Source organism: Crocodylus siamensis, chromosome 1, assembly GCF_052110815.1.
Source record: "Crocodylus siamensis isolate JL-2025a chromosome 1, ASM5211081v1, whole genome shotgun sequence".
NCBI classification, from domain to species: domain Eukaryota; kingdom Metazoa; phylum Chordata; order Crocodylia; family Crocodylidae; genus Crocodylus; species Crocodylus siamensis.
Genome location: NC_143395.1, coordinates 414,353,519 through 414,373,761, shown reverse-complemented (window position 1 = coordinate 414,373,761; position 20,243 = coordinate 414,353,519). Strand labels below are relative to the sequence as shown.

Sequence of the window (20,243 nt, the reverse complement as noted above, 5' to 3'; positions counted from 1 at the left end):
AAACATGGTTGAGAAAAGTTGAAGCATAACAGAATATCAGCGCAGAGAGATGCCTGCAGGTTTCACTCTGAACAGTCATCGGTGCCTGGTCCTCTGTGTAGCTGCTAGTCTGGTCTCACTCTCCTCTGATTGTCTTTCTCAAACCCCACATGACTAAAGGGAGAAAAACTAGCACTCACTTGCCTTAGTTAAATGTATTGTATTCTTAATCCTACCTGAAAAGAGTTCTTCACAATTGGACCCTTTTTTAAGAGGAAACACTTTTTGGATCAGTTAGATTATAGAAGTACTTCATGTTTCTCTTAATTTTTATATGTTAATACCAGAAATAATGTATTTAGGTGGGACTCCTGACTCGGGTACAGCCTCAAGCAAAATATGGTATTTCCTAGCAAAATAAATGGCATAGTGTTTCTGATTTCAAAAAGAATATATGTAGTGAAAAGTAGTACTTTATGTATTAAAAGTGTTCAGGATTATTTCCATAAATTGAGTTTAGCACTGATTGTTTCTGACATTTTGTAGAATATGTGCACTGTTTCTGTCTGAAGGGCCTATTAAAAATAAAGTGATAAGGCAGACTAGAAAATCCAAAGGAGATGCAACCTTATGACAGGTCACTTCTTTTTTTTTCCAGTCCTTTACTTTTTCTAAACAATAATATGACAGAGAGATCTTTTAACTGCTCAGGATGAATTCTTCAAATAATTAGGACAGTTCCATATGGCCATTACATATGGTGGATGTAGCAACAGTACATTATCATCTCAGCTAATACAAATCTGCGTGTGTTGGAAGAAATTTCGTGGAAGTTGCTGAAATACATATGGATTCAACTGGAAAACTAGTTCTTTACATTATATGGACTGATTGATGGCAACTTTTTATGTGAGTTCCTCCATACCATTAGCCAGAGTTAGAAGGGGTTCTTCAGCCTGTAGTAATATTCTTTAAAATAATAATTAAAAAAAACCTTTGAAAATTGGTAGTTGAAGTTTAGTCAATCAGCAATGTAAAACCATCATATAAAGATGAAAATCTCTGTTCAACAGAGGAGAGGATGATGTTGCTGAAGCCTTCTGTTATGCCTTTAAACAATGAAGTCAGTTAGTACTACAACCAGGTGGCTGACTTCTGCAAACAGATGAGGTCTGAGTTGTTTAACATGTTGCTATCACATTTAGGACTGTTGCGATTAGGCTGAGAATATTTTTAATTAAATAGATCACGATGTGCTTTGGAAACAATTATTTTTATAACACAGTTAGCTTGAAGGATGCTTTAGTGATTTTATTTCGCTCAGAGTATAACATACACGAATTTATATGACTATTTCCTTGTAAAGTTATAATTTTACTGAGTATATTCTAATCTGTCATTAAAATTAATCCCATTATTTAGGAACCTGTCTCTGGAAAGGTATGTTTCATCATCAGTAAATATGCTGGATTTTTTTGTGGCAACAGAACATTTACAAAATATGTATTTCTGTTTAGTATGTCTGGACCAAATAGCTCTTCAGAATGGTCAATAGAAGGTCGTCGCCTGGTGCCATTGATGCCACGGCTCGTTCCACAGACAGCCTTTACTGTAACAGCTAATGCTGTTGCCAATGCAGCTGTTCAGCACAATGCATCGCTTCCAGTTCCTGCAGAAACTGGGAACAAAGAAGGTGAGGGAATGCCAGTATTTTGCTGCTACCTGTGGGGTTACGAGAATAACAACTTCACATTTTAAAGGGACACTGTCTGGTAGCTTAGATACAAGATGGAGGTAATATTCAAATGCATAAATAATATAGCTGACCCTCTGTCTTTGCACAGTGTTAACAAAAATATTTTTATGAAATTTCTTTGGATTTCAAGTCACCTCTGACCTTCCTGAAATATAATGTTATGCTAGAATATTAGGAATTGGAATATGAAACTGACCATGAAAATCAAGGAAGTCAAATAGTTAAATTAAGTAGACTGAAGTGGAAAAAAGTTTATCAGTGGTCTGTTTTGTGTTTTTAAAATACTGCACATGTTAAATGGTGAAATTAAAAGAAAAATCTAAGTTCTTACAGAGTCCCTTTAAGTTAGAATTATAGTTTAAAAAAAAAAAAAAAGACTCAATAGATATGATGCTGTGAGGTTTTCATTCTCATTATGTCACTCCAGATCAACGGTATTGAGTTAACAGGTCAAAAGATGACTCCTGCTTTCTCCTTACTTCCTAATTGCCATCATTTTAAACTACATCTTGGCTGCAAAGTTTTACAGAACAGAATAAAGTTGCAACACATTCATGCAATTAGAGATAACATAACACTTGTCAAATTAAGGGTTTTTTTCCTTGGCAGATGTGGGAAAGTTGACACTAGCTCTTTACCATTCTTTGTAAATCTTACTGCTTTACCAAGAAAACTATTTGGCAAAGATGCTGTTCTGTTTTAAGTTTAAATGATGTTTCAGATTCATTCTGGGGCTAATATACAATTAAACCTGTGCAATAACTCATTTATATCACTGATCCACATAAATATCCTAGGTCCTTTTACAGTAAGATAAAAACTAATTAAGATACCAGGTTATAATTTAAAATATACAGTTGGTAGAGAAGAGGAGCTAAACTCAGGGTTACAAAGGTTTTGTGAAATGAAAAGGCTTTCAGATCTGGTTTGAAAATAGCTAATTCCATGCTCAGGTCAAGTGGAGAGGGCTCCACAGTTATAGGAAGCAAAGATGTGGCTAGTGACCTGATAATCCCTTGGCATTTACTTTGACAATTTAGGTTAAGTAGTGTTAGGATAATGGAATTCTGCACGTCAGTTATGTGGAAGGTGTCTTTTCTCCTCTTTAGTGGTGGTTTGCTATTCCTACACAAGTACCACTTCAACCCCAACATCTACCCCTGTTCCAAGTGGCAGTGTAGCAACAGTGAAGTCCCCCAGACCTGCCAGTCCAGCCTCCAATGTAGTCGTCTTGCCAAGTGGAAGTACTGTTTACGTCAAAAGTAAGTGATATTAGTAACTTTGATTAACAAAAAAAGAAAGGAAGGGATGGTCTTGTGGCTAAAGCACAGGACTGTGAATTTGGCTATCTGGGTTCCATACCCAGCTCTGCCTGAAATTTACTGTGTGACCTTGGGCAAATCGCTTAACATCTTTGTTAGTTTATTCATCTGTGAAAAGGGAGTACTGCTTTCCTTTCTCAGAGATTTGTTAAAGATAACATTTTCCCTGTAAAATGCTCCATAGTGATTTGAGGCAGGGATAAAAAAAAAGCAGAATATTTTGAAGAATAAAGCCAGAAACTGTTGTGCCTGGTTCATCTCTCTCTCTTTACCTATGATATGGGCACTCTTCATGCTTCAGAGGAACATTTCTGTTCCTCCCCTTTTTGCCCATATAATGAATATGGATAACAGGCAGTCATTTATCACTTGATGGAATGGGAAAGAAGAAACCCTTTTTTTCCTGAAATGAGCAGAAGTTTTGCAAAATATTATGTTCTGACAAGAGTTCGGTTGCTATAGATAAATGAGTGATTTGTTAAAACTATTAGGTCATAGCTTTAGCCTATTTCAACTAAGGATCTGGGCCACTGGGAATGTAGGTTTAAAAGAATATAGAAATTTTCCTGCTGCCTATAAGTGGCAGAGCTTTTAAACAGACTATACCACTAATCACACCTGGAGGTTCTGTAATTAATCTGGTTTCACTGGGAGTTAGGTGCTTACCCTTCTGAGGTATGTATGAACATTGTATGTACCCTTTTTCATCTTTAAACACTTAGACTGTTTTTTCTGTTTTGGACCAGATTTTTCAATTGGTCAGTTCCATTGGCTATAGTTAATTTTACCTTTTAAGTCAAGTTTTAATGCAATTTTGTTTTGTTAAATTTAGTTATCTGGTACATTTAAAGTACTTCTTGCTAACAACTAAAAGGCTTTTTTGTCATTTTTAATTGGAACTCCGCTTCCATTCAAATGCATCTAGACACAAAACATGTAGGCAAACAATAGACAATTAATGCCTCATTTTCTAAAAAGAATTTTAAATTGTGTAAGATTGCTAATAAAATATACAGAAACTATATGCCAGTGGTTGGCAACTCCTCAGGGCTGTGGGCCAGAACAACCCAGCTTGTGTCTCAAGCAAGGATGCATTTTGATGTAGTAGCAACTGTTCCTTGCCACCACTTCATTCTTCCCACTAGCTGCTGAATCAGTGCAGCTTCTCCCTGCCCAGCCCCCATGTGGATGAGGCCCTCTGGCTCTGTGGGCCAGATCCAGTGGCTCTGCAGACTGGATTCAGCTCGAGCCATATGTTGCCAATCCCTGCATTATGCTCTTTGCTAGAAAAAAGTATCACATTTTGTGTAAAGTGGAATATTTGGTTTGTAGATTATCCTTTTTTTATTGATTATTCCAACCAAAAGAATGAACATCTGTTTAGGAAAATTACTAAAGTGCAAATGCAAGGTGCAAATGAAATACAGTTTTTAAATTAAGGTCTCAAGGTACTCTTTTAAATTTTGATGGATAATTCATGTGATTTAAATCCCATTTTCCCTATTTAGAAGAATTTAGAGTGATTTGGAAGTGAGATCCCAAAAAACAATGTTCTCAACCTTTTCCTTTTTTTTTTACTTGACTTTATTTTTAGAATAGAGTTGATTGCATGATTATGACCGCAAAATTGGTGTGGATTCAGATGAGTAAGCAAGGGATGTGAAGCTCTTATTTTCATGCCCTGAGCCATTCAGTTCCCCTCCTCTTTCTTTTTTTGCTTCAGTTCAATATACTTCATTTTTACTTGGGTAGGAATTGTATAAACATTTATTCTTGAAGCATAACAGTGGTTCACTTTCAAATAATACTAATATTAACAATGGCAATGTTTGTATTTGGGTCAGAGCAAGGGATGAAGATTCAAAGCAACGGAGTTATAATCCTGACTCTGCCCTTGACTTATTGAGTGATCTTCCCAAGTCATGGTCTCTTTGGACCATTCACCTCTCCATGTCTCTGCTTCCTGCCTCGTAAAGCTTGATAACATCCACATTTTCATTTGTGATACCCAGCTACAACTCTTTTTTTATATGAAAAACTCCACTTATGTGCAAATAACTATAAAATGAAAACCACAGTAATAGGGTTCTCACAGAACCCATACATGAAATGATAAAACTGTTTCATGTAAAGTACCTATATTAATAGTGTGTCCCTTCCAAATAAACTTGTTTTTCTCTTATGGGAAGAGACAATATACAGTTGACCATAGGACTGTGACCAGTTATTCACTTTGCACTTTACCACCAAAATATCAGGATGTACTGTATCACCCAAGCTACATATAAATTCTGCACTGAGGGGAATCCTGTATCCTCAAAGTGCTCAGAAATATCTCCTTATTTAAATTTGTTGATTAGTGATCCCATGACTATGGGTTTGTTTAGCATGCACACACAATGCACTCTAATAAAGCTTATAAGACAGACCTTATTTACTGTACATCTCAAAGACCCTTACAAAGTCATGTAAGCCTTATCTCAATTTATGGATATGAAAATGCAGCGAGAGAGACTTGCTCAAGGTCATGAAGTAAATTGATCAGAACTAGGATTAAAATGCAGATTTTCTAACTCCTAGACCCTTACTTAATCCTTGATACTACTGCATCCAAAACTAATAGACCACTATGACAAATATACAGTTTCAAGAGATAATGTATTTAAGTTTGTTTCCCAATCAGTAACTTTAAAAAAGAGACTTTAGTTTACTAGCAGTCTTTGCTTCCATTCCTAGCTCAGTTTCTTGAGTACGCTTATCAGATTCTTGCATTGCCCAGAAACTTATCTGCAAATGGGCTGGATACATAATAAGAGCAAATCCCATCTCCTGGAATTTATTTAACAAGCCATATAGCTTATCCTACAGTCTGCAATTTATTGTCTTTTTTCATTAGAGTCTCACAAACAATGAAGTTTTTCCTGGGTTCCCTGAAAGATTGCATTTTGCTGCATGAGATTTTTTTCTGAGAGCACATTTAACGTTTCTTTGCAAGGTGAGGGCCTGAGAATAAATATCTTCTGCCACCCTGTACAAAGATGGATTTCATCCACTCTGTTTTTCAGTTCCTCAACTTTATGGCTAATTTGTTTGTCCATTTGGCTCTGTGAGGTATATTTATATATACAACCATGTGTATAGACCGTGTTACCCTTTGAACCTTTTGGCTATTTACATTAAGGGAATTCTGGACATAGTCTGGTGGTTTATGAAAGTAGTTCTGCTTTTCAGGTCCACAGTCCTCGTTACAGAAAACATTATCAGTGGTTTAGCTGAGTTGGTTATAGCGGATTGACTTCCTGCGTCGAGTGGGTGGTTGTGGGTGCAAAGGAAATTCTTTGGATCCAAGGAAGAATAGAAATTTTAGCCAGGTGTTGTGATTTCCAGAGAGTGGTATACAGACCAAAAGCTAAATATGAAGGGGAATATTCTTGAAGGTGTCTTCCCACCTCTCTCACCCATGACCAATCTCAGTTGTGTAACTTCTGACATTTTTACATAGCAGGGCAAAACCCCCCACATTTATTTACTTATTTTTATATTTGGCCAGAATTAACATACAGGTGACCAGTAGTCCTTGGTCTTGAAAGCAAAACACAGTATTAAAGAAGAAATGTGGTCTGCAGCAAGGCGTCAGGACCTCAGGTTTTCCATGGACTTGTGCCTTTAGAGATATTATTTAGCTTTTTTCCCATTTTGAAAAGGGATTTGTAGGAGATAAGTCTTGCTGTTTTTAGAAAGCAGAGAGAAGACCCACAGATGAAGAGCACTATATAAATAGAAAATGTTGTTATTGCAGGTGTCAGCTGCTCGGATGATGATGAAAAGCCACGTAAAAGACGGCGAACTAACTCTTCTAGTTCCTCCCCCGTTCTTCTGAAAGAAGTCCCAAAGGCTGTCACTCCTGTCACTAAAACTATCACAGTGCCTGTAAGTGGCAGCCCCAAAATGAGTAATATCATGCAGAGCATTGCCAACTCCTTGCCGCCGCACATGTCTCCTGTGAAAATAACCTTCACTAAGCCCTCAACACAAACGACAAACACGACAACACAGAAGGTATGCGGGGGAAGCTGTCAAATGTTACTTCGTTCTGTTTCTGTTGGCGAATAAGATGTGCTATTTAACTTTTTTCTCTCTACAAAAATGTCTAGCTGTGTTTTAAGGAATGTACTTGGGATAAGGTTATCCCTCTTAAAACAGAAATCTTATGTGAATTTAGTGCACCTTTGTGTGAAAGGACCTGGATTGACAGCCCTGGAGACTGAAGCCCTCTTTTTATCCACAGAACAGGTACAGCACAGGCAGCAGGAGTGCAGGCTTCCTCCACACTGCCCCACCAATGTGCATCAACCCTGACCTGAAGGGACCACTTCTAGGGATGAGAGGGGATTCAGTCTCCATGCTCATTCAATTCTTGGCCTCTCTGGTGAGACTGCCAACAAGGTTGCCAGTTAGTACCATATGTGGTGTTGGGTTTTGTGATATGGACACTAGTTCACTGAGAACTGGATCACATAGGCCACTGAACAGCCATCAGATGGTAACAACTTTTGGTCAAAGGTAATCTTTCTTATTTCTCTTTTCCTTGTTTATAACTATTCTAATTCTGCCATAATAAGCCTCAGAAAATTAGGTGTGGGCTCTCGATTGTTGCCAGGCATGGCCATTTTCAAGGGGCCTAGGCCAAGCTACAGATGTGTGGCTAAGTAGAAGGTCCCATAGCCTGTTTTTGTGTGACCACAGAGCAGACCTTTGCAGACATGACAACTGGCTTGATCAGCAACATAAAGGGAGCATTCAACGTGTCCAGCTGAACCAAAATGAGATCCAGTGAAACAGAGCACAGGGCCTGAAAGGAGACATTTAAGGGAAGACCATGCATTACATGATAATAGTAGCGATTGGTGCAACTGTAAATATATTAGATGGTGCTTTGCTATAATACTTTTTCTTTTGGTTAAGGTTCTTAGATTGGTTGTAAAAAGAAGGTACTGTCATTTATAGAAAACGATAAAGTTTGGGAAAGAAAAATAGGATGGTGGTAGGCAATATTCCACGATGGTGAAGGAAGGAGATATAAGGATTCCTTCCTTCCAGAGGTGTAACTTTCACAAGAGACTATATCTTGAACAAACTGACATCTTACATGTCTACAAAAGAACTGGTTCAGTCCAGTTCCAGAAGTTTCAGTGAAATGAAGAAATTTAAATAAAACCAATCAGTGATCGTTTATTAGAACAAGCCATCTATTGGAGATCGGATCTGAGTGTTGTGCAGCTGTTTTGCCACCCAGTGATTGGGAGGAACTCCCAGACACAGTTAAACAGGCGCAACACCATCACCCATCCTACCCTGTGTAAAGGTTTTGGTTAGAGGAAAATGACCTCACTCCAGAGCTAGCAGAACTTGCTTTTAGAACTGACCAGGAATTATGAGAGTTATATTCTCCTTTTTCTTGTGTGCCATTTCTCACCCTTACCTAGTATTGTAGCACTAAAGATCAACTCAGGTATTCAGGGTAATGTGATAGTGCCCAAATTTTAGTTCTGGGCATTGGATAAGAGTGTTTTTGCAAACAATTAACAAATTTATTGTTGGTGTGTAAGCCTGTTGAAATTGGTAAATACGCAGAGATGAATTTGCGAGTTGCTATGACTGCCTACTCGAAAGCATTTTTTCTCAGCGAAATCTTCTTGAGGTCAAGCCCCCATTGCAGCTCCCCGCTTCCCACCTCCGGTTTAGACCAGTGAATTGGCTTTTTTTTTGGTGGCTTTTTTTATGTGCAGATTGTGAGTTTACTTAGGGCCTTTCATACTATCTGTTCAGTTATTAAAAATGGGTGATGCATACTTACATTTAATTCCCTGATCTCAGATAGTGTCATTGCTCAGAAATATGAGCTCCACAAGGATTCTGGATAGTATGCTAATGAACACTAATCCATCTGATACAAGGTTTTGCTTACCAGCAGATACTTGGCTTGTAGTAGAGTTTAACTTGGGGCAGCACGTTTGTTTGGATAAAAATGCTTTTTTGCATCAGAATATTTATGTCTGCATTTATATAATACATTTCAAGGTTGGTGTGACCCTCTGCATTTATGATTAAGCTCGAATGGGCTTGCAATTCAATGAACAGTAAGAGTGCCATTCACAAATTCTGCGTACATGTTTTTAGGATTGTGACATTTTTGCAGGTTGAAGGAAAATTCATAGTTCTTGATGGTAGAGATTATTGTTCTGGTATTCAGCTGTACTATTGCATAAAGCTGTTTGCACAAAAGTGATAACTGCTGCTGATAGTCAAGGGACATGGCAATTGTTTTGCTTGGATCTTTATTTGGTACCTCTTTACACAACGAATCTGGGACCAAGCTTTTGGCACTTCTCAAAACAGACTGTCACAACAACATTTTCAGTGTTTAGCAATTATTATAGTTAAACAAAATAGCCTGTTTGCTAGCAAGCATGTTTCACTTGGTGTAAGTCACTATTTGAATGACTGTTCAGTGGTGGAAGGTGGCTATATACTTTCAGCATTCACCACTGAATCCATGAGAAACTAGTATTTCGAAAATACTAGTCTTGATACTTCTACTTAAGACTTGTACTCTCTTCAGAGTGCTTTCTGTGTGTATTACACGGTTAGAAATTAGACAGGTAAACATTCTGTGTGCTAATTTTGATGAAATAAGTGTTAATGGTATAAACAGGAACCTGTCTGTGTGTACTCCTAAACTATACATTAAACAAGTTCTGGGTTTTAGTATAGATATCTTGGCCTGCTTATTTCCCTGACAGCAACCACTAGTTGAAAAAAAGTTGTGGGGAGGGCTAGGGAAAGAAGGAAAAACATTGAAAGTATTTGGAGTGTAAAGTATCATGGAAGGCTTTCATCATAATGATACCCTTCTTTCCTTTCTGTATAGTTATATACAGTTCTTGCAAGGAAAAGTGCTTTGAGGGCCTATGAGATGGTACTAGTTTCTTTCTTATGACAAAAGAAAAAGCTTGTTGAGATGGCTGCAAGCTCCTTGCTGTTCCTGATGATCCTATTTCACAAAAAAAGAAATACACAAACAGGGACAGAAAAAAACAGGAAAAATAGAAAATACTCTTCCTGTCTGTAATACTGACTAACTTATAGCCTGCATGTCAGGCGCAGCATGTCATCTTACCAGCCACCCTGAGATCTGACAAACTTGTACCAGCATCAGGCTACCTGTGCTTTTGATTTGAGTCACTTTTCTTATCACAGGGTCACAGCAGCATTGTAGAAGAGACTTTTGCCAGCTATTAGAAAGAAGGCAAAAGGAGAAAAATAAGAAAGAGAAGAAATAAGGAGGGAAAGGAAAATAAGACACAAGGGAGAGAGGTAGGAACAGGCATAAAAGTCTCACCTTTCAACTGGTGATTAGGATTTAGCTCACGCTGGTGGAGGTAGTGATGTCCTTGGTTCTTGCACATTTTAGCCAGGATGTATTTGAGGATCACGGCAATGAAGACTCAGTTATATCGTATCAACTGAACTTATGGCTGGAGTAGACCTACTAGACCACAATTGTTATATGCTTCTTTGTGACTTTTATGATATGTATATATTATATCAATACATAATTGATTTTTGTATGTTTCTTTTTAAGTGAATATACGTATGTAATAGATTATATATTGTCAACACACACCACAAGGTCCAAAAAAACAGAATGATTAGACCATTAAACATCTAACTTTCCAAGTTAAGTGATTGCTAAATGGTAAAACTGACCTTTTGCAAGGTCAGAATGAATTTTAGGTCTTTCAGTGTCAAAACAGATTAGTGAGGCTGCAAATCGCTCTCATTAGATGTAGCATTTATTATCTTCAGACAAATGGTGCCAAGAGAAGAAAGAACTTCCCGTCTTTTTGAAAACTTATCAGAAGCCGCTTCTGAACCTAACACTTGGTTCTTCACTGATATTTATTGGAAATAAAGTTCCCTTGTGGTGGTAGGGAAATGTGATGATAATCTTTTTGATCCATAATGTGAAATGATCAGTTGTTCCCTAATTGTTTTTTTTCCTCTGTGATGCTATATTTCTGCTTTCCATTGTCAACCCTTAGAGTGTATGCAGGATTTGAGATAGTAATACTCAAAGCCTTTCTAAAATACAAGACATACAACAGTTCTATTTGAGAAAAACGGGCTCCAGGCTTTTGGGCGCTGTCAAATGAACTGAGGTGGTTTTCACCTGTCTCTTGTTTCAGTTTGTCTGCAGCCATAACAATCTATGCAACAGCAGTAATGTTTTGTTCAGAATCAAAAAAGTTACACATGTACCCTTTTTGATGAAGGTGCATTCCCTTCAGAAATTGCAGGGCTAGTTATTCCTCCCCCAGCCAAGAGAAGTGTCTCATTTTCTGCTAGCAAGTGAATGTGTTAAGGTCTGCAAGTGATCTCCCTAACCCAAGACCATTTAAATGAAATAGAACTGTGTCTGTCTGTGTAGTTTAATGTAAGAAGTCCACAGCACTTTTAAATAAATATGAAGAATGAATGGATTTTTGTTTTTCCAGGTGATCATTGTAACCACTTCTCCAAGTTCAACGTTTGTGCCCAACATTCTCTCCAAGTCCCACAACTACGCAGCAGTCACCAAACTTGTCCCAACGTCTGTCATTGCCTCAACTACTCAGAAGCAGCCAGTGGTTATAACTGCTTCTCAGTCCTCTTTGGTCAGCAGCAGCAGCAGTAGTAGCAGCACTAGTACCACCACCACCACCACTTGTTCCACTCCCTCCTCCACTGCAAATACTATTGCTGTGACTGCTGTAGTATCATCAACGCCGTCAGTGGTCATGTCAACAGTAGCACAAGGTACAGCAGTACTGTTATTTGTATAAAAGCTTTCTGACTGGTAGAGTGTATTTTGTAGGCATCACCCTTTCTATGTACTTTGTAAATACCTTGGAACTCAAAACATAGTTTAAAAGCATCTGGTTCTTAATGCTACTAAATCAGTGTAGTCCATAAAAACCCTCAATTAACCTGGCTTCCCTCCCCCCCACCCTTAAATTGTTCTTTGCAAGTCTTTTTCAAGAGACTCTTGCCAAAAAGTGTTATATAAATATGTATATATAAATATGTGTTCCAAGCAGAGTTTGCCTGAAGTATTTAAAAAAAAAAAAAAATCCAACTCCTTAAAATGTTATACACACTTTCACCTCCCATTCTGTGGCAATCATTTGGGATGGTTCCTTGTTAAAACATGATCCACAAAAACTTACAAAATGAACTCCAGGAAAGATCAGTCTTAGTGGCTGATGTATGTAATCCTTAGAGTATCTTGATTATGAACTAATCTTAAGTTTTCATAGTACATAGTACTATGAGTTGGAAGGGACCTAAACAGATCATCAGGTCCAACCCCCTGCCCCAGGCAGGAATGGGTGCCGGAATCATGTCACCCCAGCCAAATAGCTGTCCAGATATCTGTTTTGTTAGGTAGAGAAGTATTTGTAAGTTTTATCCCCATTTTAGAGATCAGAGATGCTGTGGTAGTAGTAAAGTCCTAAAGCACCTAAAGTCTAAAAGATGCATTTCACAGCTTAGATTAACATTTATGAGTTGTTGAGTCTTAATTCCAACTCAGCACGCTGCGTCACAGTAGTGTCATAAAATGATTCTTCTAGGCTGATGTTATTCATAATCTTCCCCTTCCCATTCTCTTCTTGACACAAAAGAATGTTTTGCAGATGAACTGGGTGGCCTTTAGGATTTGAGTACCAGAATGGGGTGAAGTGTAATAGTACACATGGAAAGGAGCCACTAACAAAAATCTGTGATACAAGGTAGGGGCTCTCCATTTGGGAATGATAGGAGGAGACACCTGGATGTGATCCTTGCTCAAGTAGGGGGTTGGACTGGAGGCTCCACTGAGGTCCCGTCCAGCCCTACAGTTCTGTGATTCTATCCAGTGTGAGTGTGAAGTTGGCAAATGTAACTGTAAAGTGCAACTATAGATGTTGCCTATGTTCAAGACAGAAAATTGACTTGGAACAGATAAAGGGGTTGACCAGGAGAATGGAGAACCATTTTACAAGACAAAACTGAAAGAGCATGGCTGCTTTAGACCAACAAAATGATGGCTGAAAAAGGGGATCTGATTATATTACTCTCTTTAAATACATTCCAGGGTACAAACCAGGAAGAAAAAAAGGTTCTTTACCATAAAGGACTCTGGCACAAGAGTAAATGGTTATAAATTGGCTTTGACTAAACTGAGCCTCAAAGTTAAGAGTCTTTCAACACTTGGAGGTGTAAGCTTTTGAATAGCCTTGAAGTTGGAATAGCCTTCCAAAAGGAAAAACAGCTGGAAGCAAACACCCTAATTAGTTTTAAGGTGAAGCTTGGTCCATTTACCTAAGGGGATTGCCTATTGCAACAAAGGACAGGACTAGATGTTACAAGAGTTCCCATCTAGGTCTGTGTTACTATATTCTCCTAAGAGTTCATGGACCCTTTTAAAACTGTGTATTATTTCTTATACTGTTTCCCAGCCTATTTCTTCTGGTAGATCTGTGTCTCTTTCCTTTTGGTATGGGATGACCGATATGGTGTCTCATAGTTGTCTGGGTTTTAATCTTTGTCAGAGGGATTCAGTAGAGAGCAATGTGTGAGACATTCTTCTTTAAATAATGTGAGGGACTCTTGCTATTGTTTGTTTTCCTGCTTCAGGTTGTTAAATTTGAATTCTGTGGCTGCAGAGCACACTTAAAACTCCTTGGATGACCTCCCAAAGGCCTGTTACCTAGCTGATGGGCTCCTCAGAATAACAGATTGAACCAGATTCTGTTAAAAGGCGGACAGTATTACGCAGTAGCTTAAGATGGGAAGCGGTGGTTCTTATTGTAGGTTTTATGCCAACTGCTTCTATTACTGAACAGGATTTTAAATATTTAACTACAAGACTTTGGTTTGATTACCTTGTTCCAAAGTGTTCCTAATTCCAAGAGTTACATATTTCATAAGTACTACAAAATCTGGTCATATTTTCTGGTATACAGCATACCCCTAAGACACCATGGTTTTTGAAAAGCAGAATGAAGAAAAAAAGATATAACCAGAGTTATGACTGCATAGCGCCTAGTCTTTAGCTGACTTGCTTTCCTTTTTCTGCTTAAATAAAACTGAAACCCTTGCTGTTTGTTTAAGGTTGGTCTCCATGGGTGACTATGCTTTTAAAAAGAGCAAAGAAGTCTCCAAAATTGTGCAGTAGGAGAGGAGAGATCAGGAGCAGCTAGCAGACAGCAAAATTGCCCTAGGAAAGATTAGTTTGATTAGTGGAACATCAAAACTATTAAAAAGGAGAGACTATCATTAACAACTGTGGACTGAAGAACAGTGATCCAGTACATCAGTTGACTGTCAGATGCCTGAAATAGTAATGCAACAGCTGCTGCATTATGAAGCAGGAATCAAAGTACAGTACTTGTATGCCTCTCAGAAAATCTGCCTCCCCACTTCATATATGCACCCCAATTTTGGGTGGAAAGGTGTTTGTTATATGCAAGATAATACAGCTTTTTTTTTCACCTCGGAGTATCACATATGTTGACAAGCATTCTTATTCAGTGGTGATAGTCTTAATGTTTACTTTTACACCTCTATATTGCCTTTCAACCTTCTGCTGTCTTGATTCCAGTATAAATTATCTTTGTTTCTCTGTTGCTTACAAAACTGTCACACTTGGACAGATCTTTTGTACTTATACTACAAAAAGTGCAAAGTGTAGATCATAAGCTTTTTGCCATGATCTTTATTTTGGCTGTTTTCTTGTGTTTCCTGTCATTGGTAGTCTGTGGCTCTGGGCACACAGTATGTTTACACAGTATGAAAAAGGTACTTCCACAACACAGTCCTCCACCAGTATAACTCCTGTCTGGTATAGAATTAGCTTGAAAAAATAAGGGTAAAAGGACTGGTGTGTGTGTCATTTATCCACAGCTTATCCCAGGACATCCATTTACCCAGGGAAAAAAGCTCTTATTTGCTCCTCTGCCACCTAGTGACCAGGCACAGTTGTCACCTGTTACATATGGCAACCCCGTGATAACTGGTCATCTATCCACCCCAGATCTTGGTGTATCTTATTTGTCTACAAAACTTGTATAAATAAACCAGTGCAAGCTTGTTGTGCATACAGGCTCTGTGTAAGATTTCCTTTACCTTCGAATAGAGTGCTTTGGAATTAAGGTCTGTCGCTGCATCTTGCCAATTCATACATGGATTGGGTTTGTTTTGGACAATAGCAAAGACAATAGAAAAGTATTTATTTTAAAAACACAGAAATGTGTCCTCTTGCTTTGCAGAGTTAAATCCTCATTTGTTTGCTCTTTCACAGGTGTGTCCACATCGGCAATTAAAGTTGCATCTACCAGACTACCTTCTCCCAAAAGCTTGGTGGGGAACCCAACTCAGATTTTAGCACAGTTTCCCAAACAGCATCAACAGTCCCCAAAACAGCCCGTGCATCAAATACAACAACAGGCCCAGCAGCAGCAGCTGACACAATCTTCTCCCATACCCCAACAGCAACCACAGCAATCTCAGTTGCCACCTGGCATCAAGCCCACCATTCAGATCAAACAGGAATCAGGTAGTTGGAATTTCTCTTGGATGATTTTGCTAATTACAGAAGTCTTATGTCTGCTCTGAATAAAGGGCTTTAATTCTGTCCTCACATGTGCATAGGCAGCTCTACTGACTTCAGAAAGAGCTGTCTGAATGCAAGATTTGGCCTGGAAACTCGAAAAGACTGTTATAGAGGATGTCTAGGTAACGGTTTTCATTGGACTTAATAGAAGGTCTTCTGTTTTTTATCTTTGCCTTTGGTAGAAAAAGTTGTTGTGCCTCTCGATGTCACAGAGGTATGCACTTTTTGGTAAACAAGCGCGGTTGACTACTTGAAAGATGCTAGTTCCTTGAACATCAAATAGCTTTTCAGTAATACTGCTCACACAAAAATTAACCCTTCCTCCTATCTCTTATAGCTTGCTTTGGGTCCAACCCCTCCCTCCCCATGTAATTTGGTCTTTTGTCATATTGAATGCTGTTAGAACTGAGGCTAGATTCTCTTTTAGAACGTATTCATTCAGTTGACTTTGGGCTGGTCACTTTCTCTGCCTCAGTTGTTCCCATCTATAATATAGGCATAATACCCAATCTTATTGGGGTGCTGTGAGAATTCATGTTTATAAAGTTCTCCAATTCTGATTAAAAAGTGCTGTAGAAGTGCAAACTATTTTGTCCATGTGTTACAATAATGCATGTAAAATCAGTAGTAAGGGCTCTGGTACTTAGGTCAGGGTAACTCAGATGAGTTTAGAGGGGAAAAAAAGATAGTTCTAGTCCTGTAATCCTTGTCTTTATTTAATCATTGCTTAAATAAAAACTTCCTGTCCCAAATAAAATGCCCTCTGCCAGTCATTGAATACCATACAGTTAACAACTATTGTTCTTGCATGTCTGTTGCACACAAAAAAGTAATATTAAAGTCCTCAAAATTTTAAGCTAGCAGCACTGTCTTTTGGTCTTGTACTGTGCTTGTTGATTTTCCACAGTAGATTGAACAATTTGCAGATTTTCCATGGTTTAAAAAAAAAACAAAACTACCTGTAGCACACCATATACTATTTACTTTGGAAGGCTTAGGTGAGAGAGTTTACACTGAGATTCTGCTTTTGTATCTGGCTTTTCACCTAGATTTATGTGAGGAAGCCTATGCAACTTTCCCAGCATAATACATATTGACTCAGCATGGAATAGAACTACACAGCCAGTATATCCTACACAAGTCTGGATATAGTTTTGTGCTAATTGGATCATGACTTCTCACATCCGTTGCAACTGAAAAGTGAATCTTAAGGACAGTTCATGGGTTGGTTGTAGGAAGGAGAAAGTAAAATCCCACAACATTGGAGGGGAATGGAGATGCTTGCTCCCTACCTCTATTTTGATGCCTCTCTCCAGTCCCTGTGCTAGCTCAGTTCCTCTCTAGCATAAGGCTGTAAGTGGGGCAGAAAGAGCATCTCATGCCCAGTTCCCCTATTCAGTGCCATATTTATTCCTTACTGCTACCAGCAATCCAATTTTTTGCTCTGTGTAACTTGATAAAATGAAATTTGTCAATTGTAATTCAATTTAAAATGAAGTAACTTAATTGAAACAAAATATGGATTACATCTTTAGATATTTCATTGCTTCTGGACTAGTTTGTTACTGATTGAAATGGTGGGTCATGGAGACATTACTTAATTTTTTAGTCATGGGCCAAAACGGTTAAAACCTACTGCAGTGGATCACATGACTTACTGGCATCCCATGTTTTAGTTAAGAGTAGCTAGGAAGTGGCAAAAGGCACGTGAAAGACGGTGCTGATTTTTCTTGATTATTGGCAAAAAGTCCAAATATTTTTTTTTATGATGAGGAATACATGGGCTCAGAAGCAAAGACCTCAGAAGACCCATTAGGGCTCTGTCTGGGGAAGCATTTCAGAAAGTAACTTTTTGTGCCTGTATGTTAACAGTGACCTTTCTCCTTTCCTAGGTGTTAAAATAATCACTCAACAGGTGCAGCCCAGTAAAATCCTACCCAAACCAGTTACAGCGACTTTGCCCAGCAGTAGCAATTCACCTATTATGGTGGTTAGCAGTAATGGGACTATCATGACAACTAAACTGGTTACTACTCCCACTGGTAAGTTACTACTTCTAGAAGGGATGGGAGGGTAAACCCAGAAATACAGGTGATGAACTCCATATAACAGGGTTAAATAACATCTTGTTCATTGCTTATGAAAAGGTACAATAGTAGATTAATAAGCCTGTTGGGTAGTCATGCTAGGTTAGGGCTCTTCCCTTGCCATACTCTAAAATTGCTATACTATGACCTCAAGTTCACATGAAGTGGTCTCTTAATCCTCTTTTGGTCTCTCTAACTTGACACTCACTAGCATAATCATAGCTTCTGAAACCCACCATGATACTTTGCACTTCTGTAGCACTTTGTGTTAGAAAATATCAAACTAATAAGTTAAGCCTTCAGCATTCCTTGCAGGTAGGTAAACATCGTCATTCCTGTTTTACAGATGGAGGAATCGAGAGATGACTTGCCCAGTTCTCACAGTAGGTTTATAGAGGAAAGAGGAAGTTAGAAATTAGATCTCCCTACTTTTTCTGTGTTGTTTGCTGATAGATGTGCATGCCTTCCGTATTGTATCATCAGTGATCCAGACTAATGCATTACAGGGTATCGTTTGCAAACTTGGAAGTATGAGGACAATTTGGGGGAGGTTACTTTTTTTTATAAAACTTGGTTAATCTTTTTTTGTGCTAAGTGTTCAATATAGGCTGGAAGTGATGGTTTAAATTTGTGCCTTCTGTGCCTTGTTTAATTTTTAGTTTAGTTTTTCAGGTTACTTGTAAACATTGCAGACGCATCAAATAGTCTCCTAATCCGTTATAAACAAATACAAATGACTTGTTCTTGCCTGTTTTTAATTTGTATTAATTGGTAAACATCATAGAAGTAGTTTACTTTCTCTTTGATCTGGTTTTGAATGTTTGGCTTCCAAGGTATCTGGCTAGTAGTTTTTTCATTAAAATCTTCAGCAAATGACTAGTCTGCAGTTCAGCGCTTGCAGAAGTGCAAGCAAAGTAGAAATCTCCTTTCCTAAGCTATTTTCCACAAGCTAATACTGGTAATCAGGAATGTATTTCTAATTTTTGCTGTACAGTTGTGTCCAACATGTAATTTTGGGGAAGTCTCAACTTCTGCAGGCCCAGTACTGCTCCAGTTGTGGTCAATGGGAGACAAATTCAGTGTCTCATTACTACCTGTTTGGTTTGAGATGATTAGTTTTGTATGTGTAAGCACTTCAGAAATTTAACTTTACATCTTTAATTGTAATTCATAAGCAGTAATAGTATCTTTTTTGTAAAGGGACTTTAAACTTTAATGAAAACTTTACTGTGTAGATGAAGGGAAAAGCAAATATATTACCCTTTTTCTTAAAGGAAAGAAGGGAACAGTTTTGGCAGTGCCATCTAGTAAACTTTGGCTTCTGATAAGATAAAGGGAAATGCTGAGGCATATTTTAAAGACCATATGAGCAAAAGAGCCAGGAGTCTAATGGACATGGGCTTTGAAAAATTATAGATACATCACGGGTAAACAAAAAACAGTTGACAGCATGTCTTATGAAAGCATATTTAAGTTTAATTTAAATTGCATAAATATTGATATGCAGCCTGAGAACTAGCTGTGGGTTTGTAAACAGTATCATGGCCCAACTTGTCATGGAGATTAATGCTTCCTTTGAAGTAAAACTCTTTTCACGTTTTGCAGTACTGGTAGTGTTTCATGTTTTAACAGCAAGTTTGTTTCTTGTTTTCCTTTGAAATAGGGACTCAAGCAACATATACACGTCCAACAGTAAGTCCCTCTATAGGGGCTCGGATGGCTGGAACTCCAGGTGCCGCCACTTATGTGAAAACCACCAGCGGAAGCATCATAACAGTAGTACCAAAATCGCTGGCTACGTTGGGAGGCAAGATTATCAGCAGTAATATTGTTTCTGGTAGGCCTATGGGTATCTTGCTATAAACCTTTATTTGAGAAACGAAATTGAGATATGCTCTGATTGTTCAGAACTCAGTATTTGACTTTTCACTGAGTACACAGTCTAATAATTATTACGGCCGGTTGAAGAAGACATTTCATTGTATGTGTCAGAAATAGCTGAAGGGGAAAGATAAGGTAAGGAGGGAGTATGTAGGGGATGAAAGAAGCCAAAGGTGGTATTATAATAACAGAATTCTGTATTCCCATGCAACGAAAAATTGGTGTCCTTCTATGGAAAAGAATTGGAACAGATCTATCCTAAGGATACCCTTGGTATCTGAATTGTTTTCTGTGAAATAGGAAACCATTTTTTCAAGGTGTAAACTACCAGATAATTTTTTCTTTCAAAGTATTACAGATTAAATTGTAAAGCAAGCAAATACATCTTCACACTCATTTGAAGGTAACTCTTTCTAAAAAGACAACTTCCTTTTGGCACAGGGATGCCCAGAATTTGCCAGAGGCTCCTAATATAATATGAGACAGATGAATGCATTTAACTACAATACCTGATAACTATG

At 38.1% G+C, this 20,243-nt stretch overlaps 1 protein-coding gene across 7 annotated transcripts in view; it reads left to right on the top strand.

Moving 5' to 3' along the window:
• EMSY (EMSY transcriptional repressor, BRCA2 interacting) overlaps positions 1-20,243 on the top strand; it is a 44,622-nt gene that overhangs the window by 7,282 nt on the left and 17,097 nt on the right. For 5 of the 7 annotated variants that reach the window (XM_090030742.1, XM_090030739.1, XM_090030738.1 and 2 more), the window contains 7 exons: positions 1,497-1,672; positions 2,845-2,997; positions 6,857-7,116; positions 11,616-11,916; positions 15,443-15,697; positions 17,647-17,796; positions 19,505-19,678. In XM_090030742.1, the coding sequence (XP_089886868.1) occupies positions 1,497-1,672; positions 2,845-2,997; positions 6,857-7,116; positions 11,616-11,916; positions 15,443-15,697; positions 17,647-17,796; positions 19,505-19,678 (1,469 nt within the window). The remainder of the gene's footprint in view (positions 1-1,496; positions 1,673-2,844; positions 2,998-6,856; positions 7,117-11,615; positions 11,917-15,442; positions 15,698-17,646; positions 17,797-19,504; positions 19,679-20,243) is intronic. The other 2 variants (XM_090030741.1, XM_090030740.1) reach the window with 2 other exon arrangements.